Genomic DNA, 27,275 nt, shown 5'->3' on the forward strand with positions numbered 1-27,275 from the left:
GGAGCCGGGGGAGGAGACGGCGCCTGAGCTCCGTGTGCTTTGTGCAGACGTGAACGAGTGTGAAGACGTGGCACAGCCCCCCTGCCACCCGTCGGCCCGGTGCCGGAACACCAAGGGCAGCTTCCGGTGTGAGTGCACAGACCCGTACGTGCTGGGGGAGGACAGAACAACGTGTGTAGGTGAGTCCACCCTCCGCCTGCGTCCCGAGCGCGTCTGCAGTGCACCTTCCAGAGGCCCGCAGGGTCATCCTCCCAGATGCGTGTCCCGTGACGTCCTGTGTGTGCTCCCTGTGCCGCGTCCGTGACTCTGGGTGGGAGCGGGGACCAGCCAGTTCCGACCTCAGCTTGGCTGCGGGAAAGACACGACACTCGTGAAGGGCGAGGTAGCGTGGGGGCACCGCCCCGTCCTCTCCGGCACTGGGGACACCTTCCTGTCCTCTCCAGTGTGGGGGCACCGTCCCTCCTCTCCCGGGAGCTTCCGCTGTGAGGCTGGCACCACGTTTCATTCTCAGTACGGAACAGAGAGGTCCAGTGACTTGCTGGGGGTCACACAGCCACTCGGTTGCAGATCCAGGTTCCTAACTTGGCGCCTCGCCCCCGTGAAGGAGAATCTGCAGGGACAGGTTTTGTTCTGGTGGGGGTGGGGCACCAGGCCGACGGAGCCCAACTGCAAAGACGCCCGGCCACACAGTGCGGGCTGTGGGGGAGGGGAAGCAGCCGGAGGGCGTGGTCAGGCTGGGGGATTCCTGCAGAAGCAGCGAGTGTGGGGCCGGGAGGGGCCCCTCACTCCAGACAGACTCCAGGCGGCACCCTTGTCCCCGAGTGCATGCAGCAGGCACCACCCGGGCGCCCACATGAGGCACAGGGGTGGCGGGGTGGCGGGACCCTGACGTCCCCGGCTTGTGAGGGGTCAGAGTCCTGTAGGGGAGCAAGGCACGAACCCACAGTCTCACAAGCCGCGTAGAGCCCGCCCTCGTGGTAAGTGCCACAAAGGGGCACGTGGCGTGCAGGTATGTCCGTGAGGACACTGGCCTGCCCAGGGGTTCAGGGAGCGTCTCTGTCACAGCGGGGTGCAGGCGGAGGTGAGGGGTGGAAAAGCACTGCGGGTGCCAAGGCCCTGGGGCAAGACAGTGGGGATGATTGGGAGGAGGGGGGACAGGAGAGGCGGTGAGAGCAACGCGGAGCAGGCCCTTGTCCCCTTATGTCCCCGTGTCGGAGGGCGGGACGCCTTCTCACACCTGCGCCGCAGGAGACGGCTGCCGTGGGCCAGGCCGAGGTGGCGGCAGGACGTGGGTGTTGCGACCAGAGGCGGACGCGAGGGACGAGGGACAGGGATGTGCAGGGAGCCTAGGGCGCTCCGCAGGTGGGCGGTGCAGGGGCCCGGCCAGCTTTGGGACCAAGACGCCCATCCTGGCGCCCGTGTGTTCGCTGAGAGCGGCGGGCGCGCTCACGGTTTCCGGTCATGAGGGCCGACTGAGGGGCTGAGTGCGGGCGGGCGGGTCGAGGCCCCGTGGACGGTTCTGAGAAGCTGTGACTCGAAGGGCCCCCTGGACAGGAGCCAGTCCCGCCCCCACACGCCGCCCGTGCAGAGCGCTGGTCGCACGTGCCCGGCCGACCGCGTGGTCCCGCCGGGGAGCCTCACCGGGCCCGGAAGCGGCAGGCGGGGCGTCAGCTGCTGGAGGGCGTCAGGGGCAGGTGCAGGGAAAATCCAGTCCCTACGCTCTGGGGCCCCGGCACCCCGCTTTCAAGGCGAGGGGGGGCCCCCCACGGGAGACACCCCCGTCACGCCACCCTGAGGGATCTCCGTCCCCGACAGCCACATCCACGTGGCAGGTCTTACTGTGGCGCGGGCACCGGGCCTGGGCCCTGCCCACGGGGACGCGTCCCGCTGCTGTCGTGGCCGGGTGTGTGTGTGTGCCCACGTGACCCGCTGTGACTGCCTCCAGCACGCTAGGAGCTGTCTGCTCCGGATGCCCCCCCACCAGCCTCTCTGAACGATCCTGTCCCAGAGGGTGTGCTCTCAGGCGGAAGGACCCCACGTGCGCACGTGTTCGGTGAGGCGGGGGCCGGTATCAGGAAAGACGGACTCTCACCTGGGTCACTCGGCGTTGTTACCCCGTCCTGGGTGGGTGGGGACAGAGTGCAGACGTCCGTCTACCAGAGGCTCCCCCCTCGCCTCCCCGTGACGCGGCCCCCCCCCCGCTCCCTGCGCCACACCCACTGCCCACTGGTGTCCACGACCACGTACAGGCTGAGAGACCCCAGGTGCCACGGGAGAGCTGGGCCACCGGGCACGCTCACGTTGTGGGCAAAGGGCCCTTCTGTTGGTGCGTTTTGTGCACGATCGTTAATGGCCGCACGCGCGTGCGGGCTTTCCCCGCATCAGGGTAGGTGAGAGGAGACCCCGCGGCAGCCGCACGGATCCTGGGACGGCGTCTGGAACCCGGTCGTGCTCAGCTAGCTCTGGGGTTGCTTTGCTCGGAGCCCTGGGACGGGGGGGCCCTGTGCTCGCTTGCCTGGTGGCCCCGACATCCAACACACACGGGCTGGGCCGGACCGCAGACCTGTCACCCGTCCTGGGGGCTGAGTCGGGGATCCGGGTGTGGGCAGGGCCGTCCCCGGCGGGCCCGTGGGTGGCATCTCCTCCCGGGTCCTCACCTGGTTCCCTGTGCTGTCTGCGTCCTGATGTCCCTTCCTCACAGGACGCCCGTCAACGGGATTGGGGCCCGGCCTCACGACCTCGTTCGACCTCAGTTACCTCTTTAGGCCCATCTGCGTGCAGCCGCGCTGAGGCTGGGGACAGTGGCGAGGCCGGGTGGACATCAGGCAGGTGGGGCGGGGCCCCTCCCACACAGGAGCTGGCTCGACGCAGGGTGACAGGCCACAGACCACGGTGGATGCGTCTGGGAAGTCCATTCTCGGCCATTTTAGAAAAATCAGTGGGATCGGAGAGTCACAGGTCCTGTGTGTCTGCTTGGCCGGCACGGAGCCCAGCAGACCTGGGATGACCCACACGTAGGCACAGGACCTGCTCCCACACAGGAGCCGGCGGGGGACGGGCAGAGACGCCGGCACCCTCTCCCCCCGGCAGGCGCATCCCGGGCAGGTGGTGAGACCCGGGAGGCGACGGGTCTGGAGAGGCCACCTGTTCTCTCCCCGCTTCTGGGATGGGGAGGTGGAAGTCAGGTGTGGGCCGGGCACTTCCCGAGTCCCGTCACCGAGCCCTGCGCGTCCCCGGTGACTCCTTGCAGCCCCCTCCTCACCCCCGTCCAGCCACGGCCCCTTCCGGTCTGCACCCATCAACCCTGCTCAGTTTCTTTGCTGAATGAACAGCCAGCCCGTAGCTGGGGCGCCTGCTGTGTCGGGGCCCCACGGCTCCCCCTCGGGGCTCCGACCACGGAACGGAGTTCAGCCTCCACCTGCTTCTGCGAGAAGGGGCGCCGAGGGCTCGAGCTCGTGGCGTCACATTGCACCTCCCCCCACCTGCCCGCTGGGCCCCTCTGTGAGTGCAGCACGAGCACGCGGGGTCCCCAGCACCTCTCCACGGGGCTCACACGTCTCTGCCTGTCGGTCCTGGCGGGAGGGCCTGTTTCCTGGAAAAGGGCAGGCGCCCCTGCGCTCTCCCCAGCTCTCCCTGCACCTCACATCGGGGGGAGCCCGTCTGTGGAAATGGCTGCTTCGGGCAGATTTGTGCCCCCAGGTGCACCATGCCGTCACGAGCAGAGGCGGGCCCCCTCGGGACCAGGGTGGGCTCGGGCTCCCGGGCACACCGGCCGCACGCTTGGCAGGCCGGCTCGCTAACCCGCTCCTTCTCCTCAGACTCCGGGAGGCTCCCCAAGGCGTCCTGGGTCTCCGTGGCGCTGGGTGCCCTGCTCGTCGGCGGCCTGGCAGGCCTCACCTGGACGGTGGTTTGCAGGTGGTAAGTCCCCGCTCTTCCGCCGAAGGAGGCCATTTCCTCCCCGCGGGCAAGGCTGCTGTGTTTCAGGGGCCAGGGTAGAGGGTCAGTGCCCCAAGCCCTTCCGTCCCCAGAGCTGTTCTGTACAAAGCATTAGACTTCCTGGTTCTTGATGACGCTTCAAACAAGGAAAGCGGGACAATGGCCCTCACGCCCCGGGAATCAGGTATCTGTGGGCGGAGACCCCGGGGCTGGGGTTCTGGGAACCTTACAAGGTTGCAGGATGCTCTCTCAGGAGCCGAGATTCGCCCCCTGCCCCTGGTTTCTCAGACAACAAGGGTCCCGTCTTCAGCCACATCCGCCGCTCCAGGGCCGACTCCTGGGAAGTTGGGAATTGGGAAGTTGGACTTTTACGCCAAACCTGGCAGCGTGGTGGGGCCTCAGAGGCAGATCTGGGCATCTGTGCGGCGGACGAGTCCGCGCCCCTGAGCCGCTCTCACTAGCAGCTCTCAGGAGTCAAGCTCAGACTCTTGCTGAAGTTTCTCACGTGCGTAGAATGCACGAAGCCGTTGTTCGTGCCGTCTGGCCGCCCCCTCCACACCCGCGTCTGCCGCACCTCGTCCACCACTGCCTCCCGCGGTCTGTCCCTCCTGCCGCTCGCCCTGTGGCCCCCGAGGCCTCGCCCCATGGCCCCCGCGGCTCCCGCGTTGCTCTGCGTCCCTCCCGTCTTCCAGCGATGCGGTGACCTCCACGCGTCGGCGCCTCCGTGGCTCCCGCCACGTCCCGACACGTTCAGAGACGCCTGCCCCTGACCTGAAGAGGGACATCTCCCCGTGTTCCTACACCCTGCAGAAGCAGGTTTTAAACAGCCAAACCTCATAGCCACGGCAGACAGGTGTCACCGTTGTGAGGCCACTGCTGTGCTCCACGGGTGTCACCGACCAAGGCCAGCCACAGCCCTGCTTCTGTCCCGAGCAGCTGAGGTGAAGTCCCCCCTAGTGTGACGGCCCCCCTCCGCCCATCCCCCCGCTGAGATGCTCTGGTAGACCCGGCACCATATCCTTTAAGCTCCAAGACCACCTGTGCCTCGACTTCTGTCCCTGAAGAGTCCACTGTGTGTCTGGTAAGTGGTTTTTAAAGGACACGCTTTGCAGCAGATTCGTAACGTCCGACAGAACTAACGTTTGCCGTGGTTCAGACGATACCGCGAGGGATTCCTTCGGGTCACCGTGAACAGGAAGACCCAGACATCACGGGTCACGCGGGCCGGTAAATTTAGCTGCTACCTCGTCTAACTTCTCTGTCGGTCACCTGAGTCTTTGTCATAGGCTGACGTGCGTCCCCCGGGGTCACACGCTGAAGACCCGACCTCCGGTGTCTTGGAACGTGACCACATGTGGAAGCGGGGTGGCTGTGGATGAAACTAGTTGAGATGAGGTCATGCTGCAGTGGGTGGTCCCAACCCAGCAGGACTGCCGTCCTCACAGAAGGGGGATGGGGACAAGGACGCACACAGAGAGAGGCCGGGTGGAGACGAGGGCAGAGATCGGGGCGTCTACAAGCCAAGGCTCTCCAGCCTCTCCAGAGGTTGGAGCGCATGGTCCCTCACCAGCCCTGCCGACATTATGACCTCGGGTGTCTACACTGCAGAACAGGGAGAGAACAGATTCCCGTTGCCCAGTCCCCAGGCCGCGGCACGGTTGTTACTGAAGCCCCAGAAACTCGTATGATAGTGTCGGTCTGTCCGTTTCCGGAATGTGTCACTTGTCCAGGCTGGTCGGCCGTGGAGTAGCCACGGGAACCCGGGGGGCTGCGTGGGGCCGGGGCCTGTCCTCCTGCCCCTGCCTCCTCCTAGTTGACTCTGGCCCGACTGTGGTCGCACCCTCAGGGCTGTTCTGACTGGTCATGGACCGCTCACCGCCCCCCACCCCCCGCTTACCTGGCGGGGAGTCCCTGGAGTCGGGTTCACGGAGCGTCTCCAGGTGTAGGACAGCGGGGGCGGGAACCTGTTGTGAGAATCACTTGCTCTTAGAGGCGCGGACGCTGGCGTCAGTACCCCCGCAGCAAGCCGCTAAGTCAGCGGAGCAGTAGAAACTCGAGGGCCCGTCAGCAAACACCGCCAGACGGGCTGGGCGCCGCTCCCGACCTGCCAAGTGTCATGCGGCAAGCGGCCGACGTTCCGTAATCGAGCGCGAACGTGCGATTTTGTGTTTGCGAACATCGCCGTTAAGACACCGGCCCTGGTCACTGGGTTACGCCTGTAGCCCCCACACCAAGAAACTGAGAGCCATCGGCCCCACGAACACCTTTCCGGGGAAGTCTGGGGGGAAGCATCCCCCGAGCCTGACGGCCGACTGCAGCCGGGAGAACACCTGAGATCACTCGGCCGAGTGGCTCGAGGCGGATGCTGACTTGCAAACAGGACGGCAGTTCACGCAGGAAACGGGCTCAGACCGCGGCCGGGGTCGCCGTGTGGACCAGGCAGCCACACCCTGGGCCACGAGGGGGTGCAGACCTGCCACGCCCAGAAGCGCCCTTTCCACTTGCGGGGTCCACTCCCCTCCACGCCCCGAAGGCCTTTCACCTTTTACCTGAAACTGCTTTGGTCAACAGCTTGAATTTTCCCAGTTTTCGGTCCTCCCTGTGAGTGGGGGAGGCTTGGAAAGGGGGAGTTTGTCCTCTGGATTTGAACCCACACAGGGAACAGAGGGAGGGGGCTCAGCTCCTGGTGGGCAGCCCTCCTGGGACATCTGGTTAGCGGGCACTCAGCGGGGGGAGAGGGAGAGTCCGGCTGTGCCCACACGGACGGCTCTGTGTGCACGATCCACAATCGCCTGGCACCTGGGCCCCTGCTTCCCGCCCAACCCCCGCCGCCAGGCTGGGTGGCCTCGCCTGGCGCCCTCCAGCATGCTGCGTGGTTTGAGCGAGTGTCGCGCGTGGCGGCTGGCCACGTGCCTGGGACGCCTGTCCTCCCGTCTTGGCCTCTGCTCCCCACGGAGCAAATTCAGTGACTTCCCAGAGGGTGTAGGCACGGGGCCTCCTTGCCTCCGCTCCAGCCGGGCCAGGGGCCGAATCCGAGGCTCCCTCTCTGTCCCGCGCTCCCCTGGGCCCTCTGCAGTCCGGGCACAGGGGACCCAGCGGGAACAAGTGCCCAGCCGGCTTCCCAGAGCTTTCCTTCCAGGAGACCAGACGCCTTCACCCACGCTACCCCAGGGAGGGTGGTCCCCCCAAGGCTTGTTGCTGTCATGTCCTGAGTCCTGGAGACGTCATAAGTGACCGCAGGAGTGACGGGCTCCCATGCGCCGGGCACAGCTGGCGGGTGGAGGACGTGTCCGAATGTCCTGCTGAGTCCTCACTGACTCACCATCAGCGACACTTCCTTCCTCCCGGATGGTCGACACTCCCCACACTCTCGCTCAGGTCCTGGTGACCCGCCCGCCACAGGAGGAGGCTGGGCTCGGAAAGCCGCGTTCACAGCCTCACGCTCCTGTCTCTCCACACAGCCGGCTCCCTGAGAGCCCGCACCCACCTCCCGCCGCCTCACCAGTCCCGTCTGTCCCCACGTCCCGGGAGCAGGACCCATGAGCCAGCTTCCCGCTCGCTCCTTACGGAACGCGTTGGAATCATAATTCCGTGACAAACAAAAAGGAGGATGGAAAGGGAAACAGTCCGCTCTAATGCTCTGTCCGCAGAAAATTCTGTTTTTCTTTCCCTGAAAACCTGTCTGTGAAACTACTCGTTCCGAGAACATGAGGTCTGACGAAGGGAGTTGGTGTGGTGGCCTGTGTGCGGCCATCGGGGGGTGTGAGTGTTCTGCACATGCGTGCACACGCATGTTCCCACTCTGAGGTGACCGCAGCGACCTTCTAACGAAAGGACCGTGTGAACCGAACCCACCACCGCCTTGTCCCTTGAGGCCCTCACGGCTGCCCGCATGCCCAGTGCCGTTAGGCAGAAATGGATTGTGGGACCGGAGCTCCAGTGGAAATGGCAGGATAAACACAGGACACAAACGGAAGGCTGGCGAACGGGGAGGCGGAACGCCCGGGGGCCCGGGGCAGGTGCCGGCGAGAGGGTGTCTCTGGGAGCGGGCCTGTCTCCGTGGGACGTGCGGTTCGGACAGGGGGCTGTCCCACGCCTGCAGCCACACATCCCAGAGAGAGGGCTCCAGAGAGCACGGCCCCTCCTGGCAAGTGGTGGCCACGTGCTGTGCTGTCCCAGATCCGTGGCGGACATGCCCACGCCCCTGGGGCACCCACCCGGCGGGAGAGCTGGGCCACGGGCAGAGGCGGAGGTGGTGGGGGAGGGGAGGTTGAGGCACACAGCCTGTGAGACTCGTCTGCCCAGGTCTCTGGTCCTTCTGCCTCTCAGCCGACACCGGTCCTTCCTTTCCCGGTGCCCCAGGCTGCAAACCAAGGTGGCTCAGCTGACGTCTTTCTTCATATCCACGTAGACGCGCATCACTGGGACCGGCCCCTCCTCCTCGGGCCACCTCTGTGCCTGAGGGCCCAGTGCGTCCTGTGCTCATGTCCATTTGTCCCGCGGCATTTCCTAGTTTCCTTGTGACCCCTGTGCCCCTGGCTGCTGGGGAGGGTGTTGTGTCCCACACTGGGGACGCCCCTGCTTTGTGAGGGGGGGGGGGGGGGCCACGGCCGGGACTGGCCCCAGCAGGAGAGGCACACGCAGCGTGTCGGAGACGGTCACGTTCAAACGCAGAGCGTCCTCAGTGAGCGTGAGAATTGTAACGTCAGTGGGAGTGGGGGTCTTGCCCGCAATCCCAGTTTTCCACGTACGGATTGTGAGTTTCTGAACGCGTTTCTGCACGAATTAAAAGTGCCGTCAGATAGGGGTGGCAGCACCAGGCTCGGGTGTGGTGGCTGCGGCCGCAGGGCTGGCGCTGGCCCCGCTCTGTGGCCTCCTGACGTCCCTTGTCTGACCGAGGACAGTACAGGCCATGCTGTGCAAGAACGTTCTCGTCGCAGTAATGCCGCCAGGCTCCTCCCCTGAGAGGTCGGGGTTGAGGGGGGCTCCCCGGTGCTCCAACACTCCCTCCAGTCACGGTGGCAGCACGGCGTGTGGGGCGGGCCCTTGGGGTCCCTGTGAGGAATGACAGTCGTAACCAGTGTGTGCTTGTCCACAGGACACACACGGGCCGCAAATCCTCACTGCCCATCGTGCAGACAGGAGGAGCCTGCCCGCCGGGTCCTGGAACATCCCTGGAAACGGGGGCGCAGCCTGGTGCCTGCACTCGGGGCGCGGGGCAGGTGGGTGCACACCGGGCGATCGTGGGTCCCCGCGTGGCAGGTGTTTCCGTTCCGACCAGGAGGTGCTCCCCACAGCGCCCGGTCCTCCCCATTCTGCACCTGCCTGTGTGTTTTCTCCCACAAACCGCATTTACAGGAGAATGTGAACTAGTGAAACGTTAACCTACTTTTTAAAAAGCGAGGACAAATTAGAACGAGTGAGCCAGAGTGGAAGCCGTGAAACGCTTTTGTTGTGCCAACTGAGGCCTGACGGCGGGCGTTCACCCCAGGTACTGGCTCAAGACGCCGCCAAGAACAGGAGCTGAAAGGAAACGTTGACTTCTACACGCACTTTTAAAAAATGTTTTAATGTTTGTTCATTTTTGAAAGAGAGAGAGACAGAGCGTGAGTGGGGGAGGAGCAGAGAGAGAGGGAGACACAGAATCCGAAGCGGGCTCCTGGCTCTGAGCTGTCTGCACAGAGCCCAATGTGGGGCCTGAACTCACGGACTGCGAGATCATGACCTCAGCACAAGTCGGACGCTTAACTGACTGAGCCCCCCAGGTGCCCCTAAATGTACTTTTTAAAAAAATGGAATAGCTGTAAGTAGCATCTAGACTTGTTTTTTACTGTTTTTACTCTGTACGTGTGACCTCAACAGATGCATTAAAAAGTCACTTCTAGGGGCGTCCGGCTCGGTCAGAAGAGTGTGCGAATCTTGATCTCGGGTCATGAGGTCGAGCCCCACATTGGGTGTAGAGATTGCATAAACATAAATAAGACTTTTTAAAAACTCACTTCGCACCCCTGCACCTGTCAGACCTAGGCGGTCGGCGGGCCCTTGCAAGAGCCTGCTGTCCTGTCCCTGGAGATGCTCCCTGCACACCTGGGCCCCTAATTAGCCCGGCCGAGACCCGAGGGCCGACGCGGGTCCCCCGTCTGTCCGTGTGCTCAGTGTGACTTGTCTCCCACAGGACCCGGCCTATGGATCGCGGACCTTCCTCTGCCGGTAGTAACCACAGGCGCCTGCTTGGAAACCCCGCGTGAGAACTTGCTTCCGGCTGATTCCTGGGAGCGCACGGCCGTCTCGGGGCATCTGGGGCAGAAGGGCACCCTGGAAACGACACGGCCCGGGCCTTTCCGTCCTGCAGGAAGCGAGCTGCTTCTGAACACTCAGAGCCGTGTGTCACACACACGTGTGCTGCCCCTTTGTGGGATGGGGATGGGACACAAGACAGTAGACTGCAGTTTACTGACCGGGGCATTCGAGGCTTCAAAACGGTTTCGTGTTCCCCAAGTCACTCCCGAGGCTGTTTTCCACATCAGGGCCCGTCTGGCCTGTGGTCCAGTGACAGTCAAGGGCGGACAAATAAATCCTCCCCTGACGACCGTCTGGCTGTGCGTGTGTGTGAGCCTGCCTGCCGGCTCCTCCTGGGGCTCCCGGACGGGGATTCACCAGCCCCTTCGTCCAGCCGGACAGACGGGGAGGCGCCGTGTCCACCGCGTTCAGGCATCGTCTCCCCTGCTCTCATCCTGGCTGCTGTCTTCTTCCTTCCACCCTGCTGCCTGCCCGCGCACCTGTTTCCTGCTTGTGCGTTTTTCCAGTGTCCTGTGCCCAGGTGGCCTTCGTGCCTGTGTCCTCTCCCGGCTGCCCTCCTCCGGGTGGGCCTGGAAGCAGGGCAACTCTCGGGGTCTGTCTCACCCCCGAGGGGTCGATGGCACAGTGTCCTGGGGCCCGGCCCCACTCTGGACACATGCTGCCTGCCCCCAGCTCCCCTCACTCAGGCAACAGCCTGGATGCCCTCTAAGGCCCCGGACCTGCTGGCGTCGGGGGACCCGTCATCCCCACAAAGCAGCTATTGTCATCGCCCTGCTTTTCCACACCCGAGCGACCAAGCAGCAACCTGGGTCCCTCCACGGTGGCCAGTCCCCCTGGGCCCAGCCGGGAGATGGGAAGAGCACAGACGCACCTGCCCGGGAACCTGGGGAGTTAGTGACTGAGGGACACACTCCTGGACACCTCTTCACGACGCACCGGGAAGGAGGACACGGCAAGGAAACTGCCGAACGTCTGCGGCCCTGGCGTTCGGAACCCGCAGATCCTGTCATTCCCCACGGGTGCTGGGTCTTCCTGTGTCCCCAGACTCTCATTGCTGTTAATATGAAGCTAATGACGACGATTCAGCCACAGTCAAGCACCCCGGCCAGAGCTCCCTCACCATCAGACGTGGGGGGCTAGTGGACCCACAAACATTGCACACCGCGTGCTCCCCGGCCTGTGGACGGAGCCTTCCGGACAGGTTCTGACTCCGAGCGGTTTCTGTAAGGAGATGGGTGGACACAGATGGACAGTCCGCTGCCCCTCAGGGTCCCAGTCAGCCGCCAACAGCGCGACTCGTGCGCGGCCTCCGCTCCAGGCTCTTGTTTTGGGCTTTCCCCCTCGGGGCCTGTGCGTGTGGGGCCGGCCTCGTAGGCGGTGCTGATGAACAAGTAACGAGCCCGAAGGACGAGCCCAGCTCACGCGGTCCCGACGGCTCTCGGTCCGACGACCCCTCACTGGCCCTTCCGGTGCACACGTCCGTCCCGGGCGAGCCTCACCGCCGACCAGGGCCCCCCGTGGGGCAGGACTAGGCTTCGTGACAGGGCCTGGAGCACTTTTCCCACCAATGCCCCGTTCTCCTTGGCCGATGGCTCTGCCTGCTGGGTGCCGTGGGGAACGCAACCTACCCCGGCTGCTTTTTTCCAACAGGCACCCAGCACCTTAGCCCCGGGGTTGGAAGAGCCTGTTGGGCTCAGGCACGGATGGAGCTAATCGTCTAGGGAGGGGCCGGGTGGGGGCCGCCGAAGGCGACCCAGGGCAGCACATTCCTTAGGGGACAGGGAGTGTCTGCATTACGGGAGCCTCCGTTTTCCTGCCCGTCGACGTTGGGGTGAGCCCTGCAGGGACACCAGTGCCACGGGTGGATGGGGGGGGGGGGGCCAGGGGCCCCACTTCCTTCCAGACCTGGGCCCTGAGGGTTATAGCGCACGGGGGGCGTCTGAGCGGCCGCAGCGAAAGGGCCTCCACCAGCACGTGCTCACGGGGACGGGAGGGGGACCGGGACACCGCGGGGAGCATGGAGGCAGCAGACAGCAGCATGTCCAGGGGTGAAGGGCCCAGGGTCGCAGCCGCATCCCAGGACCGGGCGGGTCGGCCGCAGCCAAAGGGGGGTCAGACATTCTAGTCTAAAGCAAAAGAGTAATCGATGAAAAAGCCGTTGGTGAGGCAAACAGAAAGGTCGTGGCTATGATTTCACTCCAGCAAAACTGTTGATGGATTTCACATCTTCTGTTTTCTTAGGGGCCTCTTAGAATCTGTTGTGCAAACACTGCATTCTGCAAATAGTTGTCAGTCTGCAGAAGGAACAGCGAGTGTCGGTTCTGATGGCAAAACAGCCGAAAACAAAAATCGAGGCCTTAGCAAACGATGTAGAGAGTGTTTCACAACAAAGCACGTCTGTCACATTGACCTTCGCCGTGGACACAGGTGATGTGGGCAGAGGTTCTCCCAGCTCACTCCCTTCCCACCTCAGCAGGGAGAAACCGAGGCAGCAGGAAACGGCTTTCCTGGCTCCGTGGGCCCGAAGCGCACTCCCTCAGACTCGCTGTGTCAGCGACGGCGTGGCCCTTGCAGAGTGGGGCTCCCCCGATGGGAGGGACCCCGGCCTGGCACAGGAGACCCCGGGCCAGTCCTCAGCACGGAGCTCCGGCCTTGGCCTGAAACCAGGTCAGGGCCCAAATGTGAAGCCGATGAGTTTGAAAGCGTCAGACCCTGTCCAGACGGCTGCGTGCGCAAAGGGGCTGCGGGAGCACCAGACCCGCTCAGCCTCTGTGGGCAAACCAGCCAGGGACAGCGGCCCAGCCCACGCGGACCCTGTGGCCCCACCTGTGTGCCTCAATGTGCCCCCCTGACCTCCGAGCACCCTGACCTTCACATGTCCCAATGCCCCTATACACCCTAACCTCCAGGCGCCCCCACCTCCAGGTTCCATGACCTCCAGGCGCCCCGACCTCCAGGCACCCCAACCTCCAAGCTCCACAACCTCCAGGCGTCCTGACCTCCAGGAGCCACGACCTCCAGGCACCCCCACCTCCAGGTGCCCCACCTCCAGGCTCCTTGACCTCCAGGCGCCCCAACCTCCAGGCGCCCCGACCTCCAGGCACCCCCACCTCCAGGTGCCCCCACCTCCAGGCGCCCCCACCTCCAGGCGTCCCCACCTCCAGGCGCCCCAACCTCCAGGCGCCCCCACCTCCAGGTGCCCCCACCTCCAGGCGCCCCCACCTCCAGGCGCCCCAACCTCCAGGTGTCCCCACCTCCAGGTGCCCCAACCTCCAGGCGTCCCCACCTCCAGGCGCCCCAACCTCCAGGCGCCCCCACCTCCAGGCGCCCCCACCTCCAGGTGCCCCCACCTCCAGGCGCCCCCACCTCCAGGCGCCCCAACCTCCAGGCGCCCCCACCTCCAGGCGCCCCCACCTCCAGGCGCCCCCACCTCCAGGCGCCCCAACCTCCAGGCGCCCCCACCTCCAGGCGCCCCAACCTCCAGGCGCCCCCACCTCCAGGCGTCCCCACCTCCAGGCGCCCCAACCTCCAGGCGCCCCCACCTCCAGGCGCCCCAACCTCCAGGCGCCCCCACCTCCAGGCGTCCCCACCTCCAGGCGCCCCCACCTCCAGGCGTCCCCACCTCCAGGCGCCCCAACCTCCAGGCGCCCCCACCTCCAGGCGCCCCCACCTCCAGGCGCCCCCACCTCCAGGCGCCCCAACCTCCAGGCGTCCCCACCTCCAGGTGCCCCAACCTCCAGGCGTCCCCACCTCCAGGCGCCCCAACCTCCAGGCGCCCCCACCTCCAGGTGCCCCCACCTCCAGGCGCCCCGACCTCCAGGCACCCCGACCTCCAGGCGCCCCACCTCCAGGTGCCCCCACCTCCAGGCGCCCCAACCTCCAGGCATCCCCACCTCCAGGCGCCCACTGCGCCTCATGTTACCCCCAGACAGCCCTTGAGGGAGGCAGGTGTATCTGGGAGAATAGTCCTGAGGGTTCCAGCCCCGCTCCGGACTCCAGCTGCAGTGCTCCCCGAGCGGTGTGCCAGTTACCAGGAGTTGTAGCAGGACCCGGGTGTGCTCCCCAGTCCCTGGTCAGGACGCCGGCCGCGGTGCTGGGCTCTGTCCTGTCGGGGTTGGCTCGCATCTGGGGCCAGGCTGGAGGAGGCCACGCCCAGAGGGTGGAAGCCGATCCCAAGCCTTAGCAATTAAGATCCTTGGCAGGATTCATTTCCTTGTGGGTGTGGGACCGAGAGCAGCTTTCGGTGTCAGAGAAAAAGGGTTGACTTTGGGGGGTTTTGGTTTGTGTTTATTGGTTTTGGGGGATTTTTGTTCCGTTTATTTCCATTTTTTTTTCCTTTTCCGTGGCCGGCCAAAGCACGCCCACAGCTGGGAGAGGCCCCTGGGTCCCCGCCACGCCCCTCCCCCCAGGTGGGTCCCAGCGAGGCAGTGATCTCACGGGAGGGAAAATGACAGCAGAGGGAGGGCCTCTGGCAAGAACAGGTGTCCACAGTGAGCTCAGAAGCCCCGCCCCTGTGCCGTTGCCTCCTGCGTTTAAGGTAGGGGCCAGGGGGTGACCCCACCAGAAGGGGGCGTCGGTGCCCCGTCCCACCCTTCCCGCCGCCCCAGGGGCCACTGAGTGTGAGAGTGTGACGGCCGACGGCACAGCCAAGGCTCAAGCCCACACGTGCTGAGCGTGGGTCCGCGAAACGGCCACCACTGTGCTGTGGAAGCGGCTTTTCCCCAGCCAGGGGCAGGAATACCCGCGGGCGGGCGCCCCCACCCAAGAGCAGCCCAGCCGGTGAGCAGGGCCATCCTTGCACCTTCAGCCGGGCCCCCGCAAAGGCGCCTCAGGTCTGGACCCGCCGGCCTCCCACGGCTCCGGCCCAGCCCTGCTCGCACCCGACGGGGTCCGGTCGGTGCCCGCCCAGCACCCGGCCCTGCGTTTCCCTGCCTCGGGGACGGCCGGCTGCCCCTCGGTGGCTCGGGGCTGACGTTAGTGCTGGTTCGTTCACGGGGACTGTGCAGATGGCTGGAGGGCTCTGCAAAAGCGGGTGGCATTTGCGAAGGACAGAGCTGAGCGGAGAAGCAAGGGCTTTGGGATCCCACTCCCTCTTTTGCAAAGTGTTGGAACGTCGCTGATCTCTCCGTCCTCCCCTGCACCCACCCGAGGGAGGGGTGTTGGACAAGGGAGCGGGTGCAGTCCTGGGACCTGGGGCTGGGAGGTGGGGGCAGGGTCTCTTTCCGGTGGATTCCACAAAGGAGCATTAGAACAGCCTCTGTTAGCAGGAGGCCCCACCTCGGGTGTGGGGAAGTCGGCGGGGCCGGGGTCTCATGAGGGCTGGGAGGGCACAGGCGGTGGTCCCGCCTCAGGACCACCCCCCCCCCCACCGGGCCCCAACTCCGGGGAAGCGGTCCATTCCGAAACACAAGAGCGTTTTCTGCACAGGTTTCGTGTCTTGAGCTCATTAAGCAAATCAGGATCCTGTCTTCCCAGCCAAAGTTCCTCCTCATTTCTGGACTGTGCGAGGCTCTTCGGTCACACATCCCACGGGGTTGCATCTGGGGTGATTGCGTTTTGCTGCGGCTCTGTGTACTTTTATAAAGATACTCCTTTATCCCTCATTTCAAGATGTGAGGTATAAATAAAAAAGCATTGACGACATTCAGTGGAATGTCATTTTACTTATTTTCGGCCTACATTACTTCCTTAGAAAACAGCAGACAATAGCAGGAGCCTCTTGGGCAGCTGCGGATAATCCTTTTCGCGTTAAATGATTTGCTACGAAATTCTTCTTCTTTATACAACACTTAGGACGCTGTGTTGATTTTTAAACTGTGCAGATAAGTTCTTTTAGCTGTGAGATTCATTTCAGGATAGCAAAGATGCACTATACAACACTTGCTGTAACAAGGCAGGGTGGAAACTTCTGGCTTGAAATTTTAGTCCTAATTCTCACTAAAGTACAAATGATGATATTATTTCCATGCCTCAGAAGAGGCTGTCATGGGGGCTCCTGGACGGCTCAGTCGGTTAAGCATCCGATTTCAGCTCAGGTCATGATCTCGTAGTTCATGAGTTCGAGCCTCACATCAGGCCCTGTGCTGACAGCTCGGAGCCTGGAGCCTGCTTCGGATTCTGTGTCTCCCTCTCTCTCTGCCCCTCCCCTGCTCACTCTGTCTCTGTCTGTCTCTCTCTCTGAAAAATAAATAAACACTAAAACAATTTAAACAACATATTTATAAAAAAAGAATAGGCTATCATGGGGGAGGTAGCAAAGAGGGTGGGGGGTGAGTTTGGGGGTCCCAGAAGCCACGCTGGCCAAGGGCCACCTCTCCCCCAGCACCTGAGGGACAAGTTCGTTCCCTGGAGAGCATCACTTCCTCCTCTCAAAGCTTCGGGCCTAGAATATGAAGAAAAACATTCACCCAAAAAGTCCTCGGGAAGGAAAACCTTCGAGGAAGCAGGACCTCGTAAGAGCATATCCTGGTTCCCCGAATGGAGAGTCTGTTTCGCAGCCCAGGAAACGGCCTCCACTGACACGGCGCTGCTGGGGCTCCGCTGTGACTCTCGCCTCTGCACCGGGCGGGTGAGGGCGCAGGGCTCGGGGCTGGAAAGTGAAGGTCAGAACAGGGACGGCAAGGGGGCAGGAGGTGGGGGTCTGGTGAGCAGATGGCTTCGCGGTGCCCGCAGAGGGTCCCCAGGCCGCCCCGAGGTCTCATGAAGCCCCTGCCGCGGAGCTCCCCACGGGACCCCACACAGCCTTGCTGTCTGAACCAGTGATCTGTTATCAAACATGTTTTTAAAAGCAAAAAATCTGAGAATTTTGTAAAAGCTTTGACCCCCCCCCTCCCCGCAGTAATACGTAAATTAGAAAACAAGCAAAGTTTGGAACCCATTTTATTGCATTGCATGAAAATTGATATCCGTGATGCAGACAGAATATAAAATCCATCTGGACAAAGACACCCCCTTTTTTCTCATGGAAATTAAACCATCACTTATGGAAATAAGTTTAAATGAACTGTAAGATGCGTGGTACGGGACAAAAGGTAAATATCCGCTATGCTCCAGTGGGGAGGTTGGGGAGGCTGTAATCACTTGTGCAGGAGGGCAGGCGGAGCCCCTGTGGCCTGGGGCCCACGGCCAACCCCACACACCACCCGCCTTGGAAGTGGTTTCCCGGGCCTCCTGCGGTGGTCCGGCCTCTCGGGACGCGGTCCCATCGGTAAAATCATTATTGCCTGAAAACAGGCATAGACTTCTCTGCGGAGGGCCACACAATGTCTTGGGCTTAGAGGGAGCTGTGGTCTCTGCCACGGCAAGTGGCCGTGGACAGATGAGCACCAACAAAATTTCATGCCCAAAACAGGCAGTAGGTGACATTGGCGGGGACACCACCATCGCTGGCCCCAGGGCTCAGAGTGCGGACTTCGTCCACGGGTGGGGCTCGCAGCTGGTGACCCACCTGAGCACGGGGTCTGCAAGCCGTCCCGCCGGGCGGAGGCCACGGGGAGACCCTTCTGCCGGTGGCAAGAACCCAGCAGGGACCGTGGTGGTTTCTCACGCTAACCCGGGCCCCACGTGGCCGTCCCGGGACCAATGGGACGGACACGACGCCGTGAAGGGAGCCGGAAGAGTGGTGGCCCCGGGGCGTGGCCGGGTCGGGTCGGTCCTCGGATGAAGGACTTCGGTCTGGGCAGGGGGGATGGAGAAGCGGGGAGCACCCGGCCCCACCCTCAGGAGTGCTCGCATCCACGGCCCCGTGTGCAGGGGATAGGCCCAGCTCGCCTCCAGGGAGAGGACAGCTGGCCCTGGGGACGTGATCCTGGGCAGAGGGGAGATGGGCAGAGCAGCCCCCGGACCCGTCCGGGCCACGAGGCTGACACCACCCTCCCCGCGGCCTCCTCTCTGCACGCCCTGCCCTTTCTTGGGGCAACCTGACCCTTGCCTGGACCCCAAATATCCGCAGGCCTCAAGGCCGTGTCCCCTGCTCATCTGACCGTCACCCAAGTCCCCACCCAGTGACCAGACGGGACGTCACCATATCAGAGGTGCCCACAGTCCCCAAGGCGTCCTTCCCCGGGGACACCGGGCTGAGTGTCTCCCAACCTGCTGGAAGGGCCTGCTCTCCTTCCCATCCCTGACCTGCGGTGTCCCCGCGGACCTGCGGCCCCACGAGGGGGCGCCACAGCCACACAGGATAGTGTTCCCAGAAGTCACCAAAGCGCACGTCAGACAGACCGATGTTTTTCTCGTGGAAACCTTTGAGTATTTCTCTTCCTAACATCGTCAGAGTTGTTTTCATCGGTAACACATCTCAGAAGCCATTGTTCTTGAAACTCTGAAGAGAAAATGAAATACTGAAAGAGCCAACATCACCTCCTCCAGGAAGCCTCTCTGGCCTGTCCCTCGAGTCCACCTGCCTCTTCATAATCCCCTCACAAACGCGGGTGCACAGATTCTCCTCATCTGGGACCCCATCTCCTTGGGTACAGGAAGCCCACGGGGCTTGTTTTCAGGGGCCTGCGCTTACGGATCGAGTGATTATCACAGGAAATTCCTGACTCCCAGCAACTCAAACCGGTACTCAAAAAAAAGGAAAAAAGGGGCGCTTGGGTGGCTCAGTTAAGCGTCTGACTTTGGCTCAGGTCATGATCTCGCGATTCATGAGTTCGAGCCCCGCGTCGGGCTCTGTGCTGACAGCTCGGAGCCTGGAGCCTGCTTCCAATTCTGTGTGTCCCTCTCTCTCTGCCCCTCCCCTGCTCATGCTCTGTCTCTCTCTGTCTCAAAAATAAATAAAAACATTAAAAAATTTTTTTTTGAAAAAAAAAGGGAAGAAAATGTGTTTTTTTTTTTCTCTCGTGGCGAGAATTTTAGCACCTCCTTCCTGCTATGTCCGCGGACGGGAGACACGTCCCGGAGCTGCCCTGGGGGGTATTTCGGACCAGAGAGCTGTCGCCTTGGAAGGCCGCAGAGGCTGGAGGGAGCAGCCAGCCCTCTGCCTTCGGGGTCAGACGACACAGTGTCCCTCCAGCCCCGGACTCGTGGTGGGGCACGCGGGCGTGAATTCCTCAGGCCAGAGCAGGAGGGGGGACGATGGGCTCACCGAGACGCCGGCGTGCCCTCCGGTTAGAGAGCAGCCCGAGGTGAGCAGACAGTGAGCAGGCGACAGCGTCCGCAAACGTGGCCCTGGTGTCCACACACACAGAAGCTGGAAAAGCTACTTTCTTAAGAGCACAGAGCACGACACTCTCCACAGGCCTGCGGACGTCGGTCTTGCAGCCGGGCTCACTTCAGCGCAGGCCAGGCAGCCTTTCGTCCTCAGCGGCCCTCGATCTCTGGGAACCTGGCCGGACGGGCCCTCCGTGCGCTGATGGCCGGGCAGCGAGGGGGGCCCCAGAGTGCGGGGCGCACGGCGGGGAGCAGGGAGGCTCCATCCTCCGGAGAAGCACATCCCCCAGCCCAGGCTAGAGGGAAGGGGTCAGATGCCACGGGGGCCGCGAGGCTGGCGTCCGTCACAGGGTCCCGGCGTCCCCTACGGTCGGAGGAAGGGGTTCCTTCCAGCACAAGCCAGGACGTCTTCAACTCCACCCGACGCCTGAGGAGAGACAGCAGGCGAGACGCGAGGGGCTCCGCGGTGACCGCGTGGGAAGTCCTGGTCCCGGGGCTTTTCCTCCGGCCCCTTGCCCACCCGGGCTCTCGTGGCCGTGCTGCAAGCCAGACCCCCCCGCCCCCAGGCTGGACGCCCGTCTTGCCCCACCGCTGACCCCACCCACACCCGCGTGGAGCCGGCCCCACGTCCACAGCGCGTCCCCGCCTTCCCTGGCTCAGCATCAGCCACGCCTCAGCCGTGGGCCTCACGTCCAAAGCTACAGACATTTGGTATTGTCAGAAAAACGGCTATTTCCTGGTGAAACGTGTCCCTTAAGCCACATCGGCTGCCAGCCCTAACCGCAGAAGCTGCAAGTCAGGAGCCAGGGCGGCGCCGTTCACAGCCGGAAGGCAAAGGTTTCGGATGAACGAGGGTAGAACTGCCGGGCTGGGGACGGCTCGCATGAGTGGCAGAAACAGGAAGAAGGGATTTGGGGGGATCTGGCATGTGCTCCGTGGGATCTGGGTCCCTTTACAGACCGCCGAGGGCCTGAACGGGCCGCTTCAACATCGGGGTGTGCATCACGCATCATGGAGGGCGCGGGTGGTGAGGGTCCGCCGTACCTCAGGACCCAGCTCTGTCCCGGGACGGGAGTCTCCTTCTGGAGAACCACGGGGTGGGGGGCGTGGGGGGCAAGGAACAGACGGGGAGGGACAAACAGGAAGCATCTGGTTATGGCACCGCAGCCGGCCTTTTGGGGGCGGACGGGGCGCTCACAGGGGCACGGGGTGCAGTGACCAGGCAGGATGGGCTCCATTCCCGGCCTAGAAATCTGCCTCAACGGGAGAACTTGGCATTTCATCCCTATCGGTCCCAAACCTCCGGAAGGTTCCGAGAAGGAAGGCAGCCAAGTCTGGCTGAGGTCCTGAAGGGAGCTTCCGCGGCTGTGAGGAGGTTCTGGAGCCAGGACGTGGGCGCACGCGGACCTGAGCTCATTCCAGAATGTGCTGGGAGGTGGGCACACAGGGAAGGTTCAGAGCCTGTGTGCCCCAGCTCCCCTGGGACCGCTGGCCGTTTTCAGAGGCACTTGGGGCCGTCCCGCGGGGGCCGCCTGTCACATGCATCGTGGGGCCACAGTGCTCGCGAGCTTCCCTCCCCGTGCGGGGACTAGACACGAGGGAGGGCTCGTGCGGCTCCTCCCTGCCCCGTGTGACAAGAGCCTGAGACACTGAACACAGACCCCGTCGGGCCCCCGCCCCCTCCCCCACAGATGGGCTCCGTGAGGTAAGAGCCCCTCTGGAGAACACAGAGCTGCCTACGAACGCCACGAGAATCTGCACCTGCCACGAGAACTGATTTCTGCTGGCAGCATTGGAACCCTCTCTCCCCAACCCCAAACGGAAAAACAATTTTCACTGGAAACGCTCTGGACGACGTGGTTGGTGAGAGCTGTCTTTCTTACGGGCTGTGGTTTCACCAAGGGGAGGCCTTCCCCTTGGCCGTGGGCTGTGGCTGCTTTGCGTCTTTTCCAGTCAAACCAGTGCCCTTCCTGCTCCGACTCTGTGCATCCGAGCAGCCGAGGTGCAGGTCAGGTCAGCTCAGGGCGCTGTGTGGCTCGGGATCCCTGCTCACATAGAGGCCTCGCCCACCTGTCTGCTGCCCTGGAGCCACTCGGACAGAGCGGCCTCACTTCGTCTGGACCTGAGCTTCCCTGGGGCCGTCCCAGCTGCAGGTGGCCGCCCCCCACCCTGTCCCCACTGCAGGTGGCCGGCCCCCACCCCGTGTGCCGAAGTGCTGGGCTGGTGGGGAGTCCGCGAGGGGGGAGCAGAGCTTCCTGAGGCCCGCAGACTGAGACCCCCAACCACACGGGAGGACAGGCACCGGGAAGCCGCACGTTCCCGCATCTGAGAGGTCGGTCCCTCGCCTCGCCCAGAGCACGCGCCCCACGGCCGTCCCCGACGTCCCTCCTCCTGCTCGCTATCCGGGGTCCCCTTGTGACTTCGCCTGTTCGCGGAAGTGCGCTGCAGCCCCGCATCGGCACTGTCAGGCCGCTGGCGCCCCAGGAAGCTGGGGGCCGCCCTGCCCACGGTCCCGCCGCGGGGACGAGGCCACGCCCCAACTTCCTGCTTCAGCTCCTCCCGCAATCGAAGCTCCTTCTCGCGGTCCACTCGGCGGCGCGGTTTGCGTGGGCGTTTTGGGGCAATTTTGTGCTTGGTGGCGGTTCCTCCGTTTAAGATGGCCGCTCTGGGGAGACTCACGGGGACCGCCCACGAGGCGGAGGTCACGTTCAAGCCAGGGGATCACAAGCTGGAGGAAGCGGGGCACGATACCTGGATACGTGAATGAAGTGAATGTGTCCGTCCTGCACGGGAGCTGCGTGCCCTGCGGTTACATTCGTGTGATTTAGAAACTCAGTGGCCCCCGAGACACACGGTGGCAGAGCCCCTGGCCCCTCTGCACGGCCGCTGGGGCCACATCTCGCTGCGAGGACCAGCCTCCACCCCGGCCGCCGCTTGTGCTGGAGAAACGCGCCTCCTCTGGGCATCGGTTCCCATCAAAGCTGCCGTATTCCCACCAACCCCCAAGGTGACTGACCCAGCCCCGCCAGCGGCCGCTTCTCCCTGGGTCTGTGAACAGCGTCTGGACCCTGGGCCTCCTGGTCTCTTCTGGGGGCAGGGGGAGCAGGGGACGCGCTGTGGACGCTCACCCAGCTTCACGTTCCCGCTGAGCAGAGGCTCTAAGACACCGAGCCGGAGGTGGGGACCAGCAGGGGCGGAGCCCTGACAGTAGAGGGTCCTGCGGTCGCCCTGGAGACCCCCCTGGAGGGCGGCGAGCTGCGTTCCCTTGGCCTCTGCTGGTTCCAGCGACATTCCAAGCTGTGGGTCTGGAGTCAACGCTTCCTGTTTTAGATTCCAGCCGGAGGGTGTGCTCGGCGTCCCCCAGAGTCTCCGAGGCACCAGCAAATCCCGCCATCCCTCCCCAAGGAGGCAAGCGCAGGGGATGCCAACGCTGACGCTGCTCCAGGAGGAAGGTGCTACTCGCCCCGTCCTACCTGAAGAGAACGCGAACCTGAAAGGTGCCTGTGGAGTCGTGCTGTTCGGAAGCCGGTCTCACAAGAAAAACTCAAAGCAAATGTTGGTTTTCCACTGCAGCACGTTGGCCGTTACAGTGAACAAGAAGGAGGGAAAAGAGCAAATCTCTTGGTGCCTCAGAAATGCCTGGAGAAGGTGCTGGAAACACCTGTGGAGCCGAGGAGCCGGTTGCCACGGGAACGAGGGGCCTCGAGGCCACACCAGAGGGCGAGGCCACGGCAGAAGGCATGTGTACTTTGTTCCAGATGATCAGCTCTGAGCTTGAAAACAGTGAACCGTAAGTCACCTACTCACGTTACAAGAACCATGAATCAAAATTATTTTAATACAGAGAAAACAGTCAAAACTCACACAGAACGTAAGAACTGTGGCCACTTACGCATCTAGGAAGCAAATCCCACTTGTCACCACGTGTCTCCCTGAGACCCGAGCCAGCCTGCAGAGAGGAGAGTCCAGAAGCCCGAGCGACGTGCACGTAAACGCAGTGGGGTAGGCATTGTTTTGGTCTCCACTCGCCACAGACACCTTCAGGGACAACCGGGGCCCCCAGCTGCTCCCTGGGAAGACACACGTCTTCATCTTCTGCCATGGGAGGGACACCAGTGACGAAGGGGGGGCTGGTGGAGCGCTCAGGGAAACCGAGGCACGAGGACAGCAGACACCGGAACAGGGCCGGGAGCCCAGGGTCTGTGTCTTCTTGGCTTTGATACATGAAATCACTTTCCTTTCCTTTGATAACCCGTGTTGTTTCCCAAATTATCACAAACCAGGCGGCTTTAAACCAAAGGAACTTGTCCTCTACTGTTCTGGAAGCTGGAGACCCAAAGTCAAGGTATGGGCAGGGCAGGGCCGCATCCCTGCTTCCTGGGCTCGTGGCCGCTGTGTCCCTGCTTCCTGGGCTCGTGGCCGCCGTGTGCTCTTCCCTGCGTCTCTGCGCGTCCTCTTGTGCCTCTCACAAGGGTGCCGTGGGATTTAGGGCCATCGCCTCACAGCACAATTGCTTCCTGCCCTTACCTTAATTACATTTGCAAAGACCGTTCCTCCAAACAGTCACTAATGAGGCCCGGGCGACTTGGATTTGGGGGACACTATTCGACCCCCCACACCCCCTCCACTAACTCCCTTTGCTTTGATGAGAACCTCACATCCTTGGTCCAGCGCCCAAGGGTGTGCGTGCTCTGGTGGCCCCCAGCCCCGTCCTGGGCCCATCTCAGGTCAGACACAGGCGCCTGGCGGCCTCTCCTCCAATGTGCCACACGTGTCCCACTGCAGGACCCTCCTCCTGTCCTCACCACCCCGCCGTGTTACAGACACTTCCCTCTGATCCACTTACCCGTACTATGACGTTACTGTGGCCGTCTTCCCAGGCCCGTGTGCCCACCTCTGCCCGCAGTGTGTCACCGGGGCCAGGGGGAGCTCCCTGCACGGTCCACACACAATTCAGGGGCAGACCAGACCTCCGGAAGATCCTGGTCTGCGGCTAACAACCCCTGGTGAGCTGTGCTCCGTCCTCAATAGCACGGACCTGACACGTTCTGTGGGGCGCACCGTTTGCCGCAGGAGATGCCGGGACACCTGCACGAACCCCCTCGCTGCCTCAGCAACGGGGCTCTCCCAGCCCGCGGACCCTCCAGACCTTCATCCCGGGACTGGTGCCCTACAGCGTGTCTCCTTCGCAAACCCCTGAGGCCAGCTTTATTTCATTTCAAGCCCGGGGGGCAGGAACTGAGGCGTCAGGCAGTGGGGGCAGGGCTTGCGTGGGGCCCGAGCCGCACACACACCAGAGAGGAGGCGGCCGCCACAGAAGGAGCTGGACGCCGTCCACAAATGGGCTGTTCCCGGGAAGGTGGAAAGTATGTGATGAGAACAGCAGATGGTTCCAAATTCCCAGCCCCGGGAAGGAGGCCCTGGCACAGCTGGGGACACTCGGGAGTCCACAAAGCGGGGTCCCTTGGTCGGGGGGCAGGGGTCCTGCACAGAAGCCGCCTGGGCTGTCCCAGGCTCCCCGTGCCGGCCAGCGTCCCATCCCCTCCTGTTGACGGGGGAGCAGGACCCGCAGGCAGAGCCCTGGGGGCCGACCCCGGCCCGGCAACCTCAGAGGGGTCACTGAGCCAAACGGACAATGAGGTTAACTCGGTCGCGACCCAAAGTCAGACGTCCCAATGCCTCAGACCCACCACTGGCCTTCCTCCCGCCTGCTGCCCAGCTCAGGGGTCTCCGGGGCTCCCTTCCTACCAGGAGGGCAACGGTGTAAGCCGACAGGTTCACGGCCCCCTTGGGTTTGGGGAACCCCAGAGAATGACACGGTGACGTTGTCACCTACGGAGAGAGCACTGCGCACACAGGCGACCATGTTGGGCACTGAACTAAGCAGGACAGAAACCAGGAGGGGCCGGTGGACTCCCCCAGACCTACTGTCTCTGTGAAGAGGTCACTGATTTCAACATTCAGATCGCTTTCGTGCGCAGAAAGTCCGCAGCCTTTCCAATTAGCAGGGTGACTAAGGAAAAAGGGAAACTCCGTTTATAAGCCTGAAGGAAGGATTTTATACAAACCCTCCCGCCTGCACACCCTAACCGGGGCACGCTCTTCCTTCCCACGCTCTGGGAACCAACCCCACATCCACCTCAGTGCACGGACCACGTCTTCTGCACCACCTGTGACCACGATCGAGATGCCAACGTCTACCGTTAGGGACAAAAATCACCTCAACCACACAGCAGGGGGACCTTCTCACCCACCTTTATCGGGGTGATTGGACCCTGAAAATCCGAGACGTGACCAGATACCAGTACGTCCGTTTCCTGGAAGCAGGCTGTGAGCGCGAGCCTGGGGCCACGAGGCCGGTGACCACGGAGAGGGTCCTCCAGTGTCTGCAGGCAGACACGTCCTCCGTGACTTCTGCTCAGTCCCCAACGGCGTCACACTCGCCGAATAGGACTGGACTCCTATTCACCTGCCTGCAGCGGTGTCTACCCGTGGGGACGCTGGGCTCTGTCCTTGGGGTGTGTGCCCTGGCACAGAGACCTCGCGGGCCAGGGCATATGACCAGGAAAGACCCCAGAGGAGGTGGGGACTGGGGCCGAGGGACGGGGTTGTTGCAACAGGAGGTTCCCGGCCAGCAGCAGGGGTGGCCGGTGGGGGGAGGGGGGTCAGCGGGGGTGGCCAGTGGGGGCGGTCAGTGGGAGGGCCAGCGGGGGGCGGCCAGTGGGGGGTCAGCAGGGGATGGCCAGTGGGGGGGGGGGGGTCAGTGGGGGCGGCGGCCACTGGGGGAGCGGCCAGTGGGGGAGGTCAGTGGGGGGGGGGGGCCAATGGGAGGGGTCAGTGGGGGGGCGGCCAGTGGGGGGTCAGCAGGGATGGCCAGTGGGGGGGTCAGTGGGGGAGGCCAGTGGGGGGTCCGCCAGTGGGGGGGTCAGCGGGGGGGCGGCCAATGTGGGGTCAGCAGGGGATGGCCAGTGGGGGGGGTTAGTGGGGGGGCGGCCAGTGGGGGGATCAGCCAGTGGGGGGTCAGCGGGGGCGGCCAGTGGGGGAGGTCAGTGGGGGAGGCCAGTGGGGGGTCAGCGAGGGGGCGGCCACTGGGGGCTCAGCCACTGGGGGGTCAGTGCGGGGGGGGGGGGCGGGGGGGGCAGTGGGGGGGTCAGCGGGGGGGGCGGCCACTGGGGGTCAGCCACTGGGGGGGTCAGTGTGGGGGGGCCAGTGGGGGGTCAGCCACTGGGGGGTCAGTGCGGGGGGGGGGGGCCAGTGGGGGGGTCAGCCAGTGGGGGATCAGTGCGGGGGGGGGAGCCAGTGGGGGGTCAGCGGGGGGCAGCCAGCAGGCGTGGCAGGATGCACCCAGTCAGCGGGGGGAGCTATCAGTAGGAATGGCCCCCTCCCCCTCCCCCGCTGTGTTCCCCCACCAGCCACCTTCCTGCCGAAAGTCGCGGGGGGGGGGAAGTCTGGTCAGCCTCAGAGTGCACGAGAGCTGCAGGCCCTGGGGCCGGCGCTCAGGATCTCCTGGGGGCCCCGGGCCCCATCTGGGTCACCGGGGTGATACTGGGGTGGGCGCTCAGGGGAAGCTACAGGGCCCGTGATGCGGCCTGCAGCCCTGCTGGGGTCAGGCCGTGCCGCGCGGAAGCCGTGCGGGCCAAGTCTCCTCCTGGGGGTGGGGGTGGGGGGCTCCAGAGGAAGACGTGCCTCCAGCCCAGCCCCCGGCAGACGGCTGGACAGCGGGCCGGCCCGGCAATCGTGCTCTCCGGCCGGAGGACCAGATTCATTTGCAAAGCAAACGGTCAACCAAACCGGGATTTTTACTAATGCTCCGGGTCACCGACTGGCCTTCTCGAGGCCACAGATCACGTGGCTGCGAGGACAGCTCAGGACCCAGCAGGCTCACG

General features: G+C 63.7%; 1 protein-coding gene and 1 long non-coding RNA gene across 2 annotated transcripts in view; both read left to right on the forward strand.

The window, feature by feature from the left end:
- Positions 1–3,939, forward strand: part of TPO (thyroid peroxidase) — a 38,285-nt gene extending 34,346 nt beyond the window's left edge. Inside the window, exons 13-14 of the mRNA XM_058682380.1 lie at positions 48–179; positions 3,819–3,939. Coding sequence (XP_058538363.1) covers positions 48–179; positions 3,819–3,922 — 236 coding nt within the window. The 3' untranslated portion in view covers positions 3,923–3,939. The remainder of the gene's footprint in view (positions 1–47; positions 180–3,818) is intronic.
- Positions 3,940–9,044: 5,105 nt separating this feature from the next.
- On the forward strand, positions 9,045–10,523 carry LOC131484279 (uncharacterized). Its single transcript, XR_009248129.1, has 2 exons — positions 9,045–9,158; positions 10,112–10,523. It is a non-coding gene; the product is annotated as an uncharacterized LOC131484279 (long non-coding RNA).
- Positions 10,524–27,275: the final 16,752 nt, after the last annotated feature.

This window comes from Neofelis nebulosa, chromosome 9 (genome assembly GCF_028018385.1).
Source record: "Neofelis nebulosa isolate mNeoNeb1 chromosome 9, mNeoNeb1.pri, whole genome shotgun sequence".
In the NCBI taxonomy this organism is placed as follows: domain Eukaryota; kingdom Metazoa; phylum Chordata; class Mammalia; order Carnivora; family Felidae; genus Neofelis; species Neofelis nebulosa.